At 42.5% G+C, this 19,146-nt stretch overlaps 1 protein-coding gene across 1 annotated transcript in view; it reads left to right on the top strand.

Annotated features, from left to right (window-relative positions):
• mctp1a (multiple C2 domains, transmembrane 1a) overlaps positions 1–19,146 on the top strand; it is a 272,017-nt gene that overhangs the window by 129,148 nt on the left and 123,723 nt on the right. Inside the window, exon 2 of the mRNA XM_056296158.1 lies at positions 13,070–13,190. Coding sequence (XP_056152133.1) covers positions 13,070–13,190 — 121 coding nt within the window. The remainder of the gene's footprint in view (positions 1–13,069; positions 13,191–19,146) is intronic.

The following is a 19,146-nucleotide window of genomic DNA, read 5'->3' as shown; positions in this document are numbered from 1 at the left end:
TACCTGAGTATTGTTGCTGACCATGTCCACCCTTTATGACCACAGTGTTCCCATCTTCTGATGGCTACTTCCAGCAGGATAACGCGCCATGTCATAAAGCTCGAATCATCTCAGACTGATTTCTTGAACATGACAATGAGTTCACTGTACTCAAATGGCCTCCACAGTCACCAGATCTCAATCTAATAGAGCACCTTTGGGATGTGGTGGACCGGGAGATTCGCATCATGGATGTGCAGCCGACAAATCTGCAGCAACTGCGTGATGCTATCATGTCAATATGGACCAAACTCTCTGAGGAATGTTTCCAGTACCTTGTTGAATCTATGCCACGAAGGATTAAGGCAGTTCTGAAGGCAAAAGGGGGTCCAACCCGGTACTAGCAAGGTGTACCTAATAAAGTGGCCGGTGAGTGTATATGTGGCACAGCTATGACCAATCAGACTTAGAGACCTCATTATCTAGTCTAGTATCTGTCTACTGTCCAACCACCCCATCTTTCCACTGGCCCGATGTTCTGTCACAATGAACATTACCTGGCAGGAGGTACATAGTAGAGAGGCAGTAATGGCTATGAGAGTGTACTGTTAAATGGAGAAGGTTTTTGTGCTGGAGTATTATTTGTGGGTTGAGGAGGGATTGGTATAGATAAGTGATAGTGGAATAGTAGTGGTTTTCTTATTACAACATTGTCAAATTACAGTACTTTTAAGATGAAGATATATGTTGTTCCCCCCCCCCCCCCAGATCTTTTGGGGGGAATAAAAGAACGAGAGAGAGAGAGAGAGAGAGAGAGAGAGAGAGAGAGAGAGAGAGAGAGAGAGAGAGAGAGAGAGAGAGAGAGAGAGAGAGAGAGAGATGCAAATAGATGGAAAGAGGCAGCAGTGAATGGGGATGTGAGTTGTGTAAATTTCACAAGTTAAGCACACCAAACTTTCCTTGGTTGAAGTTGGACACCTTCCCACTGTGCCATGTTCCCTCTCCCCGGGAGGCATGGCCAAGAATGAAGGAAGAGAAACCGCTTGTCTTCTTCATCAGTCTAATATCTGCTGATGACATCATTGGCAGGGAAATTTTCAACTTATCCACAGCTCTCTCCAGGGACACAGAGCAAGTAGACAGAAATGGTGCCATGCTATAGTGAACATTACTGAGGGCCAGTTTGTGGTGATAAAGCTGAAAAACAGTTTACATTCAAGTGTTTGTTAGATGGCAATTGGCCACTGGTATTCTTGTATCTATATAAAACTCATTATCAAATATTTGTATCTTTTAGACCAAAAGAAATTTCATTTGAAAAGAGCTCATGTATGGGTGCATGATACAATTTTAATCCCATTTGACTATTGCCCCCTTTATTTTTACTTATTTTATCATTTATTATTGCAGGGACAGCTCACAATTATAAAGTAACTGCGCTGGAGTTAGCTAGCAGCTAATTCGCACCTGTTGTCCCTTGTATTTGCAACTGTTGCCCCTTGTATTTGCATTGGTTATGCTTATGCATGTGTAGTCTGTCCGGCTGCCAGGTCTACATTGTGATGGTGGTCGCATGGCTCAGGTCTTAGGCTGTTCTGGTGGCATCTGTACACTGCTCGGTGTCCTCCTCATCATATATCTTCATATATCTTATAATTCAATTATAATTGTTATCCTCTTTCAACGTAGTATTCTGTAAACTGTGTTGTATTCTGTAAACACAACATCCATTGCACATCTGTCCATCTTGGAAGAGAGATCCCGCCTCTGTTGTTCTTCCTGGAGTTTCTTCATATTTTTTTCCCCCTGTTAAAGGGTTTTTAGGGAGTTGTTCCTTATCTGATGTGAGGGTCTACGTACAGGATGTTGTATTGCTGGAAAGACTCCTGAGGCAAATGTGTAATATTGGGCTATACAAATAAAATTGACTTGACTTATGGCTGGCATTAATATGCAACTTGTATTGAGTCTAGATATGATTTGCCCAGATTACATTTATACCTAGCATTAATATGCCTCTCCGATGTCCACATTGAGATCTGATTGTACAATGTACTACAATGCTTAACCTTCCTCCATAAGGCAGGCTGTGTCCACTATGGTACTACAATGCTTAACCTGCCTCCATAAGGCAGGCTATGTTCACTGCGGTAAGCATTTGTGAAGTTGCACTGTTATTTAGGCTACGTTCTCTCTTGATGTTCGAAACAAAGGGAAAATCCATTTTAGACAGTTGGCAGTCGCAGAGGAGAATACAGTTTCACATCTGTTCATATCTGAGTTTTCAGTCCCAAGTCCACCACTGTCCAGAGGACAAGTATGATGCAGGTTTAAGTCAATCTTGAAGACTGTAGTATTAACTGAGAACCTGCGTAACAAGAGATTGATTAAACAGTAATTAAAATAAAGCCATGTCTATTTTACATTAGATTACATTGTAATCAGAAATTGTGTATTATAAATTATAACAATGACACAAAAGATAGGTGTTTCAGCAGTGTGCGTGGTTGTGAATTAGTAATCCGTTGAAAAATAAGATTAAATGTAGATTACTGTATGTCTGAGAAATGTCTATATGACAAACGGTGTTGAGGAAATCTGTTTCGTCACAGCAAAAATCACTCATTGTTTTTAGTGCCGTGTGATAGTTTCCTGTTATTTTTTTATTTTTCCAGCTGTGTCTGAATGCAGCACCAGCTAATGTTTATTCCTGTTTATGTAGGTAAATACATAACGTCTGTAAATACATTCCTATTTACGTAGGTAAATAGGAAACGGAATTACATTTACACCTTATTAAAATGTGGTCACAAGACGTCCCAGAGCATCTCCAGAGGTAGGTTAGCCAATCAGATCACAGTGTGCCCTCATGTTATTATAATCTGATCACCTGGATTTATGTTAATATCAGGTCTAAAGGGAGCACATCATTTCATTAGAAATGAATGTTGGACCTCATGCTTGAAAGCAGTAATCGCCTGAATCCCTAGATCCGCGGACCACTCAGAAAAAAACAAACCAAAGAAAAAAGAGGCCCACTTGGAAAAAATGCCCTTGCTTCAGTCCATACAGTGAATACTTAAAAAGCCAGGTTTCAAAACACAAACCTAGACACCGGTGTTGGGTCTGGTCAACCTGTCATAGAACGATAGGCGACTGATCATTTCACGCAGACATGAAACCAAAGATGAGCTGCTTTTTGATTACTTTCGCTAACCTTGAGTCATCCGTAGGAGAGTGGATTTGCTACAACAAACACCAGAATTTGCTGTATGTTATTTGCTATAACATTTACACAGCTGTGGAAACTTTGTGTTTTCACCTTTCGTCTACACGCAAACTGCATTTTAGTTCAGTGAAAACTGACTTTTTGGAAAACTGCTTCCAGAGTGAAGATTTTCAGAAACTCCGTTTTCAGTGTTGATGCGTAGACAGGGAAAACGGAGTTTTGGGATCGTTGGCTTTTTTTCAGGCTTCTGATTGGCCAACATGAATTTAGGGTTGGGGTTACGTATATTGCCGCCCATTGGTTTGGCATGCGCTTGACAGCGCATTCTTTGTGTTAGGTAGCATATGTTTTTGTGTTTTCCTTTTGGAAGTTTTTTTTTTAAATGTATTTTAAACAGTGCTTGTGTGGACGAGATTTTTTCTTTTTTTTAAGAACAAAGGAGGAAAACCCCCGTTTTCAAAAATAGCTGTGTACGTGTGGACTAGGTATTAGTGAGCTTTTGGACCAGAATTGTTATCTGTAAAAAAAAAAAAAATCTGGGGTAAGTAAGACTTGGGATCAAGTTCAGCTAAGCTTGTTTTTCTCAGTTCTAGGTTGAACATTACCAGGATTTCTTTCCTTCCGTGATGCAAATGAGTTTTGATTATGTTTCCAGCTGGCAAAATGAAAAAAAAAAAGCAGTGGATGTTTATCCAACATACCGTAGCTTTTACCTATTTTCCTGAGCACACTAGTCAACGTCAACAGTGACCATCTGTAGAGGATCACTGTTGGATCCACCTGCGATAATTGAAACCCAAAAAAGGTACTATAAGGGGACCTTGACATTGGATAAGATGATCAAGCAAGACAAACCATAAGGGGGACAGCAAAATAGCGGGCAGAGAAGATTTCACGGGGGATGATGGGAATGGGAGAAGTGTGTGTGGGTTGTTGAAGGGAAAGCAGAAAGTAGTATCTTTAGTAGTAAAGGGATTATTGTCATACATTTTTGTTAATTAACAGGAACAGGATATTGTAATTCAGGAGAGTGCGGTGCGCAGCTGGGAAATTACCTGCCACTACTGTGAGAAACGAGAGGCCAGTTCTACAGCGCCCAGGGCTAAATACAGGCTTATTTCTCCATATGACAGAACAGCTCTATAAAGGATGATTCTAATTGCTCTGTTTTGTATCTGCTTGCTTTTAAAACATGAATTTCATATTTTTAACGGAAGTTCACAATATTTGGATGAAATTTTTTCTCCTTTTTCTAAAGTCACTCTAGATTGCAATGATTGTGTGACACATGGTGAACACGTGGAAAGCATAGCAAACAGTGACAGGAGGGGTAGATCGAGGGAAACTTGTGTGCTTTGAACTCAATGCTTGGAATAGTTTTATATATAGTCTACACTACCACCACATTCAACTCACCAACTCCAGCAATGTGGAGGATCTTGACAGCTCTGTCTTGGGTGTAGAGTTCATACTGAATGCCAGCTGAGCAGAGATGCAGTCCACGAGATCGGGTACTCTTTTCAACTGGAAGCTGCCCGCAAAGTATTGATGCAGGAAGACCAAAACGTTAGGGGCGTCCAGGTAGCATAGCGGTTTATTCTGTTGCCTTCCCAACACGGGGCTCGCCGGTTCGAATCCCTGTGTTACCTCCGGCTTGGTCGGGCGTCCCTGCTGACACAATTGGCCGTATCTGTGGGTGGGAAGCCAGATGTGGGTATGTGTCCTGCACTAGCGCCTCCTCTGGTCGTTCGGGGCGCCTGTTCAGGGAGGAGGGGGAACTGGGGGGAATAGCGTGATTCTTCCACGCGCTACGTTCCCCTGGCGAAACTCCTCACTGTCAGGCGAAAAGAAGCGGCTGGTGACTCCACATGTATCGGAGGAGGCATGTGGTAGTCTGCAGCCCTCCCCGGGTTGGCAGAGGGGATGGAGCAGTGACCGGGACAGCTCAGAAGAGTGGGATAATCAGCTCTGTGCATAACTGTAGTCCACTGACTTCCTGTTTCTACTGCAGGGGTCATACCAGTTTCCTGTTTGTTGGTGTGTGCTATGACAATGGCACATTTTTTTGCCATTGTTTAAGGACTTGATGTTGTGTTGCTGTTAAGCCCACTGAGGCAAATTTGTACTTTGTGATATTGGGCTAAACAAATAAAATTGATTTGATTTGATTTGCGATGCCAGCAAGATTTACCGTGGATAAATGTCAACAACATGCACAGAATTTTTGACAAACTTTCACCTGCACCTACCAGTAAATGGGTGAAAAGTTTCAAGTTGTACATATAAAGTTACGGCCAAAATTACATGTCATTGACATTTATCCGTGGTAAATCTTACAGGCATCATGAAAAATATGACATTGTTAATAGCACATGCCAACAAACAGGAAACTGGTATGACCGTTGCAGTAGAAACCGGAAGTTAGTGGACTACAGTTACGCACAGAGTCTATTGGCCGGATACAAGTGGGGAGAAAAAAAAAAGTCCAAAAAGTTAATCAAGCTAGAAAAGAGGTTAAACATTTTTAATTTCTGAACGAGAAACTTAATTTTCCTGCTTTTTACATTTCCATCCTAACCTTACTAGAAGTTACCAGTTATCAAGGTTTTTATGGTGTTTGGGCCATTGAAACTGAAAGCCCAGAGGTGAAATTTTACCTGAAGACCAATGCTCATGTTTAATCAAAAGACTATTTCAAATTTTTGTCTGGCTGTTGAATGAACTTCCATTAAAAAAAAAAAGTTCCCAATCATAGCGTAGAACTTGACTTCAGTCATCTGACATACTGAAATCCATACTGTTTTTAAGAAGAGTGGTGATGTTCTTGCGTGTGGATGTGTTGTCTATCAGGTGACCAGGGATCCCGCTTTATACGGGACTGCACAGCATTTTTATCCCTTGTCCCATGTACCACATATTGAGACGATGTCCTGCATTTTGATTGTCTCTAGTTTTCAGAAGTCAAACCACTGCAGGACAGATGCTTTTCTAAAATCTGGCTTTTATCCAATGACTGAAGAAAGCAGGGAAGGCTGTCATCACAGCGCTGTGTTTGATGTCCATCAAACTGGGCACACATGGGTCAAGTGCAGGTTAACCTGTCACTGTCTTTACTGCCGCGGGTTACGTCCAACGGGGAAAATTGCAGCTCACCATAAAATTACTGCAGATTTATGTGGAATATGATGGACAGTAACACCAAGAAAAGGAAATGCAGCTACAACAAAGACTGGGAAAAGACTTATGGCTGGTTGAAGTCAGTGCAAGGCGAGTCCCAGAGAGTTTTTTTGCAAAATTTGCCAGTTATTTTTCAGTTTCACACAGAGGGGAATACGACGTGAAGCAACACGGGACATGCGAGTCTCACAAGAAATGTGTGGCACAAAAAAATATGTGCCGATCTATGCACTCGTTCCTACTGCCAGACAGATAAGCTAACAGCAACTGAAATGAACTAGCGTTAACCACACTGTACAAGCACGCCCACTCATACAGGTCAGCAGATGGTGGTATTAAGCTAGCACCAGTCATTTTTCCAGACTCGGACATGGCAAAATAAATGTATGTGGTTGTACAAAAGCAGTTCCTTGATCTAAATGTATTGCTTTTCTTTTTTGGATATACTACCCTGCCCTGTGCTCACCCTTTATTTAAATGCCGTATACGTGGAAGCCATGACTTGACTCCCCTGTCAGCAACCTGTCTGTTCTGTTATTGTTATTGTACACAGGTTAGTCAGATTGAGTGTTGCTGAGAAGAAGCACTGTACTTTTTACAGTTACTGCAATAGAAAAAGGGAATACAGGCATCCGGGTGGTGTAGCGATCTATTCTGTTGCCTACCAACACGGGATCACTGGGTCAAATCCCCATGTTACCTCCGGCTCGGTCGGGCGTCCTTACAGACACAATTGGCCATGTCTGCGGGTGGGATGTCGGATGTGGGTATTTGTCCTGGACGCTGCACTAGCGCCTCTGGTTGGTCGGGGCGCCCCCCCGGATCGGCAGAGAGGGGGTGGAGCGGCGACCGGGACGGCTCAAGAAGAGCGGGGTAATTGGCCAGATACAATTGGAGAGAAAAGGGGGGGGGGTAATACATGAATGCAAGCAGACCATCACATAGGAACTGAGACTTTAGCTTCCTTTTATGCTTACTGCATTTATTTAGCATGGGAGTTGGGAAAGTTGCATTAAAAATATATATCTATATACTTAAGTCCTTCACATGCTAAAGGCCTAACCTGTAACCTGCGTAGTCTATTATGTGCTACTGAATCAACCAGAGGGCAAAGCATAGAGATGCTTTATGAGCTAAGGAGCAGATTAGAAATGTTTTATTTTTTCAGGTTAGATAGACATTATATCAGAATTGTAGACAACCTCTCAGCATTGATAACATATCCCACATTGTCCCACACAAACATGCTCTGTCCCACATTTGGTTTGTTGGGATCTGGTCACCCTAGTTGTCTAAGTAATGGAGATATGGGAAAGGGGAGTGGGAGTGGGGCCATTTGACCAAGTAGTGGTGTGTAATTTGTATGTATATTGTTTCCATTGGCTCTGCTGAAGCCGAGTTTGGTAAATCCAAATGACCTACTCTTAACCCCTTTCTGCCCTTTATGCCATGGGCTTTAGCACAGCTGCAGTAGTGTGGAATATCTTATTGAACATTACAGTCATCTCTCTGCGAGACGGGAAGAGGGATACTTTATCTGTGTTATTTATTCATGGAGGATCAGCTTCCGTGTCTCTAGTTCTCAACTAATAACCCTTACTGTAAACACACACTCACGCACACAAAGTATGCAAGCACTTGAGTACATGCACGTGCGCACACATATACATGTCAGCAGGGATAATAGTAGCAAGCTAGGTAAACAAAAACACAATTTTGAATTCTGTCAGTTTAGCCATTTTAGTTAATGGAAAAAGAAAGTTGTGTTGACAGTGGAGTGAACCCAGTAGGGCTTCAGCCAGTAAGGCTTTTGCAGAATTAATGAGAAGCTCATATATATTGTAGGACATATGGTTATTGGGCAGGGAGGGGAGTGCTGGCAAACTGGATGTATTTATTGGCATCAACTAATCATGTATGGCCTATGCCCAGTTCTTTTACTGATATCCATTTGGGGTAACCCGTCTCACCTCACTTAACTCCGATACACATGTACGGAGGCATGGAATTCCATTTTCCTCAAAATATGATGCATAAATATGCTAATATTTAATAATAAAGTTGATCTGCCACAACATAAAGATATGGGAAAGAGTAGTGGAAGCTAGGTTAAGAAGAGAGGTGATGATTAGCGAGCAGCAGGATGGTTTCATGCCAGGAAAGAGCACCACAGATGTGATGTTTGCTCTGTGAGTGTTGATGGAGAAGTATAGAGAAGGTCAGAAGGAGTTACATTGTGTCTGTGGATTTAGAGAAAGCATATGACAGGGTGCCGAGAGAGGAGGTGTGGTATTGAATGAGGAAGTCGGGAGTGGCAGTGTATGAGGGCAGTGTGACAGTGGTGAAGTGTGTGGTTGGAATGACAGATGGGTTCGAGGTGGGATTACATCAAGGATCGGCTCTGAGCCCTTTCTTATTTGCAATGGTGATGGACAGGTTGACTGACGAGATCAGGCAGGAGTCTCCTTGGACTATGATGTTCACGGATGACATTGTGATCTGTAGTGAGAGTAGGGAGCAGGTTGAGGAGAGCCTGGACAGGTGGAGGTATGCACTGGAAAGAAGAGGAATGAAAGTCAGTAGGCGCAAGACTGAATACATATGCATGAATGAGAAGGAGGATAGTGGAATGGTGAGGATGTAAGGAGTAGACGTGATGCAGGTGGATGAGTTTAAATACATGAGGTCAACTGTTCAAAGTAACGGGGAGTGCAGAAGAGTGGTGAAGAAGAGAGTGCAGGCAGGGTGGAGTGGGTGAAGAAGAAGTGTCAGGAGTGATTTGCAACAGAAGGGTACCAGCAAGAGTTAAAGGGAAGGTTTACAAGATGGTTGTGAGACCAGCTATGCTATATGGTCTGGAGACAGTGGCACTGATGAAAAGACAGGAGGCAGAGCTGGAGGTGGCAGAGTTGAAGATGCCAAGATTTTAATTGGGAGTGATGAAGAAGGACAGGATTCAGAACAAGTATATTAGAGGGACAGCTCAGGTTGGACGGTTTTGAGACAAAGCAAGAGAGGCAAGATTGAGATGGCTTGGACATGTGTGGAGGAGAGATGCTGGGTATATTGGGAGAAGGATGCTGAATATGGAGCTGTCAGGGAAGAGGAAAAGAGGAAGGCCAAAGAGGAGGTTTACGGATGTGGTGAGGAAGGACATGCAGGTGACTTGTGTGACAGAGGAAGATGCAGAGGACAGGGAGAGATGGAAATGGACGATCCGCTCTGGTGACCCCTAATGGGAACAGCCGAAAGTAGTAGTAGTAGTAGATAATGAATACATGTTCTGTTAAGCTGTTGTGGCAAGCTGGTGTGGAAGTATGAGTTGAGGAGCAGAGATCCCTTTTTAATGGCAGCTCCCCTGTCCCATACACCACGACCCCGGGAGTGTTCTTTTATTTACACACCAACCAGAATGAACAACACAATGAGTTCCCTCCGAGGTCATAACTGGCAGCATTAGTCTGAGTCACGGTCCCACAGTCAGTCAGTTAGTAAACGGTCTTCTACTTAGTCCAAGTTGAACCCTCAAACAAACAACAATAACCACAACATGATCATAACATCACAAAAACACAATTTTAACATGAACGTTAATGGTCCCATCAGCCTTTGTGCTCCCCGAGCGCAGAGACGCCAACAGTCAGAGTGACTGCCTCCTCCGGTCGGCTACAATACAAACAGTTACATAAGTAAATGCTTTAATATGTAAAAATTATGATATAATTCAATATTCAAATAATTCACAACTCATTTTATAAAATAGTTTCTTCATCATTTTCAGAACAATATTTTTGCATTTAGTTTAATTTTTATTTCATGCAGACCCATTGTTGCTGACTTAAAGATGACTACATCATGACATAACTGTCATTATGAAATGAAAAGTGCTCAAATGAAATGAAAAAATGTGTCAGAAATGTGTCCATCCATCCAGCCATCTGTCTGTTCATGTATCCATCCATCCATCCAATATCTATACCTGCTTAATCCAACTCAGGGTCTTATCCAATCACACAACCTTAACTTCCTCTGTCTCTGAATGTTCACATTAGATTGTTCCAGACCAAAAGTTACACTGAACACTTTAGCTTTCATAACTGAAAGATAGCAAGACATTTTTTCTTCTATACTACAGCTGTATTTCAGCTGTATTTTTGGATGCAGAAAATCTTTTGTGCCAATGTTTTCACCACTCTGGTCAAACATTCTGTCATGATGCACGGAAACATTTTAAAATCGACAATCATAGATGTCAGCAGCTTATTTTCACATCTATGGACAATAATACTAATAACATTATTTGCTTTGTTGATATTAACTTGACTGCAAATGCTAGTGCCATTTCCCTGGTAGTGATGACCATGCTAATGCTGATAGTTTGAATCAGAACATGATGGGTTACCTTGGCTCTTCTACAGTGTGGCTTTTTTAGTGTTTTCCAATTAAACAATCTTACCATACCCTCACAAAATTTACTAGTCACATCAAGTACATTTTAACACCAAGTAAATTTGATTTATGTCGCCTATTATCACAAATTACAAATTTGCCTCAGTGGACTTTGCAGCAATACAGAATCGTGTCCTTAGACCCTTGCATTGGATAAGGAACAACTCCCAAAAAAAACCCAAACCTTTAACAGGGGGGAAACAATAGAAAGAAACCCTCAGAGAGAGCAACAGAGGAGGGATCTCTCTCCCAAGATGGGACAACATGCAGTGGATGTTGTGTTTACACAATTTACAGAATACAACATTGAAAGAGGATAATAGAATTATAATGGAATTATAAAATATATGAAGAATATGATGAGGAGGATGCTAAGCAGTGTCCAGATGCCACCAGAACAGCCTAGGACTCGAGCCACGTGACCACCATCACCACCATGTATACCTGACAAGAGGACTGACTACACATGTACACAGGAGACTCACATATCACCATTCACATACACGGGAGAAGAGACAAGAAAAAACAGTCACACTTCAGAATGAGAGAAGGATATAATATTGAAACAGGATAACAAAATGATATGGATTTATACAACATATAAAAAGAAAATGTGACATACCAATCAGTGTCCAGCTGGTGACCACTGTCACCGTGGAGACCTGGGAGGAGGACAGACTACACGTGCACACAAGGGAGACTCACATCACACCGTTCACATACAGAAAAAAAGAAAGGAGAAGACATCATTCAGAGAGAGAGAAAAGACGAGAGCAAAGAACAGTTTGCGGTAGTCAATAATCTATACTCTATAATCTCATCAGCAGTACAGTGCTTGGTAAATTCATTTGAGACAGAAACTGACTCGCCATGCAGTACAGGTTGTGAAGTACTCAATTTATAGGTAACTAATTATAGGTTAAGGCAAAAATCTGAGTTTTAAGTTTAGATTTGAAGGACTCAACAGACACTGATTGTCTGACAGCAGCAGGCAGGTTATGCCACAAGAACGGGGCCCAATAGGAAAAGGCCCTACCAGCTGACTTCTTTTTAACTTTGGGTACACACAGGAGCCCTGTATTTTGAGAGCGGAGAGCTCAAGATGGAATGTAAGGTTTAAAGAGAACAGACAGGTAAGATGGGGCAAGCCTTTTCAGGATTTTACAAGTCTGCAGAAGCACCTTGAAGTCTGATCTGACATGGATAGGAAGCCAATGAAGGGAGGTAGGTAAGAATTGGTATAATATGGTCAAATTTTCTAGTCTTAGTTAGGATTCTAACTGCAGCATTTTCAACCATCTGAAGATTTTTAGAACTAGCATGTGGCAGACCTGAATACAGAACATTTCAGTTATCAAGTCTGGATGAAACAAATGCATGTATTAGTCTCTGCATCAGCCATAAACAGGAAAGACCAAATTTTAGCTATGTTAAGTGTAAACAGTGAAGAAACTATGTTATTAATTGATTTTCCTCAGTGAGGACAAACCCAGACTTGTTCCCTCCCAAACCCACTGAGCTCTCACTTGTCATCTTTCCCACCCTCGGTGGAACTGCTCTTACGCCAGTAGTTACTTGGCTAGTAGCCTCCCAGTGGCCTGCTAGCATTTTTCTGCTCCTACACAACTATTATTAGATACATCTCGGAACAGAATTGCTTTTGGGACATGACAGAGGCGCCCACACATGATTTGCCTAATGGGTAAGAGAACAACAAGGAAGGCAGAAAAAAAAGAGGGGGGAGAGAGGCAAGGTAAGAGACAGATAACTTGAGAGCAGTAACAGCAGGACTCAAAGCATAGCCATCTTCATGTGGTTTGATAATGGATTCCTAGTTCCTCAGGGCCAGACCTGTGGGAGCCTGTAGCAAAAGCAGAGTATAGCACTGACCCAGGGGTTGCAAGATGGCATGCAAAGCTGCATTGATCACCCTCTACTGGAGAAGTTTTTGGGAATTACATACTTCAGACAATCAGTTGTCATTGCACACATGCAATACCTACTATCAAAAATATAAGCGGTCATTTCTCAAAGCTTAGCCGATTTGTGTGAATGCAAAAATGTGGAGTCAATAACTTTTCTGAATTTAATGCCATATTTTTCTTATTTCTGCTTCCCTCTTTTTGCTGCAAAAGGTCAAAGCTTGTATCCAGTAATTCACACACAACACCAGTGTGATTCCTCTTGTTGTGATATAGTCTGCTGTTTAACTTACTTGACTTCCTTTTCCAATAGGGCATCAACATTGTGGGGCCCAGTAATGCAGAGCCCCCTCCTCGTCCTCCAAGTCCAGCCATGTACCAGCTGGACATCATCCTGAAGAAAGGGAACAACTTGGCCATTCGAGACAGGACAGGTAGGAGCTGAACTTATTCTGACTCCTTCCTAGTTGAGGGATATGCAGAGAAAGACAGTGTGATCAATCTCACCATCCGTCTTCTCTTCAGCCCTTTCTATGTGCCCTACTCCTTTTCTGGTCCCCATTCCCCCCTCCTCTTTCAATGGCAATGGGAAGACCTGACATGGCATCCGCTGTCTTCTTTTCTGACCCTTAACCTTTGTTTCTTGTTTTACCATACTTTGTCATCCATCTTTATTAGGTCTCTCACCCTCACTGTCTTTTTCAGTCACCTTTTCACTCTGCCCTTCACTGGGTTTTTAAATGTGTCTTTCTGTGACTGGGTAGGTTCCTCCTTTTTGCTCCTCTTTGATAATGTCACTTGTATTGCACTTCTTTAGACTAAGAAAATTAGAAGATTCCTATTGAAAAAAGTTTGCCTATTTCTCTTCATCTGAGTGATAGTATTTGTGACACCACCAGTAGCATTTTCATTCTTCCATCTCTCCTCACACCTAAGCAGGAAAAACGATTTTGCTGGAATGCTTCACATTTCAAGCCTGGCTGTTGCTGCTTTTCCACTGTAATATGTCTTTATCATGATTTTTGTACTTGGTTTCCCAATGCCCTATGAAGCCCAGATTTGAAGTACAGTAAGACAAAACAAGCAGCAGCTGATTTGCTGCTGATTCCAAAGTATTGCTGAGACGGGGCAAATTAGAAATGTTTTAGCCATCCATTGTTATACAGCCTTCTGTCACAAAAGTACCTCAATTAAGGGGAGACGTGGCCATGCAGAGAGAGAGAGAGGAGGCAGAAAAGAGGAGGCGGGGCAGGTGCTATGAAAGGGAGTTGGATGTTGAAAACCTCTCAATATTGACCATCTTTCTCTCAGCTTCTTTATCTCTCTCCCTTTCTGCCTGTTTCTCCTTCCTGCTATCTGTCCGCTTCACTACTATCACTTTTATCAGGCTAAGTCAGGCTGTGTGTTTTCTGTGTGTGTGTGTGTGTGTGTGTGTGTGTGTGTGTGTGTGTGTGTGTGTGTGTGTGTGTGTGTGTGTGTGTGTGTGTGTGTGTTCATGCTTGAGATCCTCTGCCTAGAGAAAGCAACAAAAGTCTCTTTAGTTAGGAACTGCCTTGAAAACAGAGATGAATATGTTATTCGTTGTCTTACTCCTTCCCTGACTATATGTCCCTCCGCATCATAGCCAGTGAACTGCAAGGCTCACCTGTCTTCTGCTTGACCCATCTAGAACTCATGAATGCTCGTTATGGAAGATATGGAGAGATAGAGGTGTAGCGTTAGAGAGAGAGAGAGGTGTAGAGAGAGATAGAGATGAGTATGTGTGAAAGATAGAGGGAGAGAGTAGAGTGGCTGTGAGAAAGAAAAGGGGGAAAGATTCCTTTGGCTTGGATAGCAGCAATCAGATCAGAATACTTTATTCGTCCCCAAGGGGAACTATTTCTTTAAAAAAGGGAAGGTGTTTCAATTGTAATTCTGCTGGTGCTCGGCGCTCACACTGGGTTAACAGGAGAAGCTGGGTTTATTTGGAATTCAAATAACTTTTGAATTATTAATATATGGATGATGCCACTTTTTGACTATGTACACAGGGATTTTGGCAGGGAAAGCAAGTACTTGCAACATTAGAGAGATGCCAGGTGTGGGCAAAAGAAGACAGGCACAAGAAAATGGAGGGTTTGTCCATTAACCAATGAGATTTCTTACTCATACCCGACTGTGCTCCCCAGGCAATGCTCATTTGTATCTAGATTGTAAATGAACAGCAGTAGTTCGGGAGAAGTAACTCACTCATGCACTCTTGTGACTCACAGAAAGCCCAAACATGAATAATGAATCACACAAGTACTATTTCAGTTTAGTCTGCAAAGCAATTTCAAAGGCACCATCTTTTCAGGAATACCACTGGAACACACGATTCCAAATACTCAGACATATCTATTGACCTGGAAGTGTGACTGGCGTGTACGAAATAAGTTAGAAAAGTTAGATATGAAAAGACAGGGTTATACAAACCAGCAATCCTGACTGCTTCATGAACTTTTATGTAATTAATCCTATACAAGTTTTGGGAGTTTATCACCTAAAAGTGAAAAACCATCCGTAAGCGCTGGGCTGATCTTGGGACTAAGTGATGTAGGTATAGCAGGATAAACACAGCTGCAGATAATAAAATTAAAAATGGGTTCATTTGATGTAGGTCTGGCTATGAGCAAGTATTGACGACAGTTAATAGTTTTGTCAGTGCTGGCTCACAAAAGTGTTAGAAGGTTTAGTTGATCTTTAAAGGTGCTATCAGTAAAATGTTTCTTTAGTGATCACCATCGGTGAGTATGGGGACAAGTGGGAATTTCAGTGCTTTATTTACCAAGAGAACTGCAGTGCATTATAATGAGCATTGTGTACACCCCCCTGCCAATGTGGACAACACACTCAGAGAACTGCACAACATGGTCAGTGGACATGAGAATACCTATCTGGATGCTGCTCTTGTTGCTTTTGAGGATTCTCATCACTGTAATCTTGGAAAAATATACCCAAACTCCACCAGATTGTGAATTTCCCCACCAGACGAAACAACCCTTTTGGCCACTGCTATAGTAACATAAGGAATGCATATACTGCTGGCCCAAACCCCATTTTGGTAAGTCTAACCACCTGACAATCCTGTTACAGTCCACCTGCATCACAAGGCTGAAAGCTAATCCAGTCACTGCTAGAACTGTCCAAAGGAGTTGAATCAAGTGCAACTGGACTTGGTATATATCCGTGAAGACGTTTCGCCTCTCATCCAAGAGGCTTCCTCAGTTCGGACTAAGCTAGTCTGACTGGCTGGTGATGTGCACATTGATATGTGCTATTGATATGCATGGCTCTCCTGTGCACAGGAGAGCCACGCGTATCAATAGCTCCGATAATGACGGGTGCGGCCAAACGTCGGCACACAAAAGAGCCACTCATATCTATGGCTCTGTTAGCGACGGGCGTTGGTAAACATCGGATCACAAAGAGCCACGCATATCAATAGCTCTGACAATGACTCCTAGAGGATATATTCTGAATCTCATCACCAGCCAGTCAGACTAGCTTGGTCTAGTCAGAAAGGCACGAACTGAGGAAGCCTCTTGGATGAGAGGTGAAACGTCTTCACGGATATATACCAAGTCCAGTTGCACTTGATTCAACTCCTTTGGATAACCATGACCTGGATGAATGAGAACATTCACAGACATGCTAAAACTGTCAAGATATGGAATGAGTGCAGACTTGCAGGGCTGCCTAGAGGCTACAGACATGAACATTTTTAAGGAGATAATATTCACAGTTACACGGACACTGATAGTAGCTGTACTAACTGGTGCACTTCCATCTGTGTCCCCTCCTGAACTATTTGGGTTTTTTTTTCCCCCAATCAAAGGCCCTGTTTCAATGCTGATATACACTCACTTTATTAGGTACACCTTGCTAGTACCGGGTTGGACCCCTTTTGCCTTCAGAACTGCCTTAATCCTTCGTGGCATAGATTCAACAAGGTACTGGAAACATTCCTCAGAGAGTTTGGTCCATATTGACATGATAGCATCACGCAGTTGCTGCAGATTTGTCGGCTGCACATCCATGATGCGAATCTCCCAGTCCACCACATCCCAAAGGTGCTCTATTGGATTGAGATCTGGTGACTGTGGAGGCCATTTGAGTACAGTGAACTCATTGCCATGTTCATGAAACCAGTCTGAGATGATTCGAGCTTTATGACATGGCGCGTTATCCTGCTGGAAGTAGCCATCAGAAGATGGGAACACTGTGGTCATAAAGGGATGGACATGGTCAGCAACAATACTCAGGTAGGCTGTGGCGTTGACACGATGCTCAATTGGTACTAAGGGGCCCAAAGTGTGCCAAGAAAATATCCCCCACACCATTACACCACCATCACCAGCCTGAACCATTGATACAAGGCAGGATGGATCCATGCTTTCATGTTGTTGACGCCAAATTCTGACCCTACCATCCGAATGTCGCAGCAGAAATCGAGACTCCTCAGACCAGGCAACGTTTTTCCAATCTTCTATTGTCCAATTTTGGTGAGTCTGTGCGAATTGTAGCCTGTTTCCTGTTCTTAGCTGACAGGAGTGGCACCCGGTGTGGTCTTCTGCTGCTGTAGCCCATCTGCCTCAAGGTTCGACTTGTTGTGCGTTCAGAGATGCTCTTTTGCATACCTCGGTTGTAATGAGTGGTTATTTGAGTTACTGTTGCCTTTCTATCAGCTCAAACCAGTCTGGCCATTCTCCTCTGACCTCTGGCATCAACAAGGCATTTTCGCCCACAGAACTGCCGCTCACTGGATATTTTCTCTTTTTCGGACCATTCTCTGTAAACCCTAGAGATGGTTGTGCGTGAAAATCCCAGTAGATCAGCAGTTTCTGAAATACTCAGACCAGCCCGTCTGGCACCAACAACCATGCCACGTTCAAAGTCACTTAAATCACCTTTCTTCCCCATTCTGATGCTCGGTTTGAACTGCAGCAGATCGTCTTGACCATGTCTACATGCCTAAATGCACTGAGTTGCTGCCATGTGATTGGCTGATTAGAAATTTGCGTTAACGAGCAGTTGGACAGGTGTGCCTAATAAAGTGGCCGGTGAGTGTATGTATGAAGATCAGGAAATGATGTGCAGCTTTCAAGTCAGGGGGCATCATAGAGTATAAGCAGGCACAATATGCACTACAAAATACCATGAGAGCTGCAAAAAGGGCATACTCCCAAAAACTTGAAAGCTGCTATCTCGATAACAACACGTAGTATGTGGCAGGGAATCCAATCTGTCACTAACTACAGGAGAAACACAAATGGGACCGAGACCCAAGACACCACTCTACCAGACAACATCAAAAGTTTCTTTGCCATATTTGACAGACTGAGCAGAGATATCCCTCAAAATCTCCCCGTAACCCTGAGGAGACTGCACTCCAAGTGACAAACACACAGGTTCTTAGGGCTTTGAATCAAGTAAATTCCACTGAGAGTCCTGAAGGCCTGTGCTGAATAGCTGGGAGGTGTGTACACATATATTTTTAACTCCTCACACAAGAAACAGTTCCACGGTCCTTAAAGTCCTCTGTTATAGTACCAGTCCCTAAAAACCCAAACACATCCACAATGAATGAGTTTACGCCTGTGGCACTTACACCGGTTGCCACTGGCAAGCACTGTACTATATGGGCATGATGGATTGTGGAGTTGTATTATGGTTTATGGTATAGTGTATGGGCAATGTAGTATATAAGCAATATGGTATAATATATGGGCATGGGTTGTTGATTACTCAGTCAAAACAAAATTCTGTATAGTTGCGACATACCTGTTGTGCATACATGCGTTGTGTCCAATGTCCTGTTGTTGTTTATTTCTTCTGTTTTTTGTTTGTTGTTTTCTTTTTTTGTGTGTGTGTGATTGATATCTGCAAGTGCTAGAAGCTGCTGTGTACCGGAGTCAAATTCCTCGTTTATATAGGCACACTTGGCCGATAAAGTTGATTCTGGTTCTGACTCTAAAAGACGGGGGGCCCTCTACTGGTTGGTTTGCCAAAATAAAGATTCTGTGCCAGAATGTAGGTTCTGAAACCCAGAAAGCTCAGCACCTGGCAAAGCTATTGATTTGCAGTTGGTATAGCTCGACGACATATGGTATATGATGTTCATTTTTTGCTACGATAAAGTAGAAATTTTGCTGATAACACCTTTAAAGTCAGGCACTGATAGTAACGCCGTGTACTGGGTCTAGCCTTAGCTTTCAGTGAGGGAGAATTGTATTTTGAACTTGGCCCTTTTACTGGCTATTTTCTTTTGTTTTGCCTCGCTTCCTTGCCAATTGATGGTAATGTTTCCAAGATCTTGTTTGCAAAGTTAAGATAATATAAATGAGTTTTTTATTTTCTCTTTGTTGTACA

The sequence above is a fragment of the Lampris incognitus genome, chromosome 1, assembly GCF_029633865.1.
Source record: "Lampris incognitus isolate fLamInc1 chromosome 1, fLamInc1.hap2, whole genome shotgun sequence".
Taxonomy (NCBI): domain Eukaryota; kingdom Metazoa; phylum Chordata; class Actinopteri; order Lampriformes; family Lampridae; genus Lampris; species Lampris incognitus.
The sequence above is the reverse complement of the archived record's forward strand: the minus strand, read 5'-3'. Positions and strand labels throughout refer to the sequence as shown.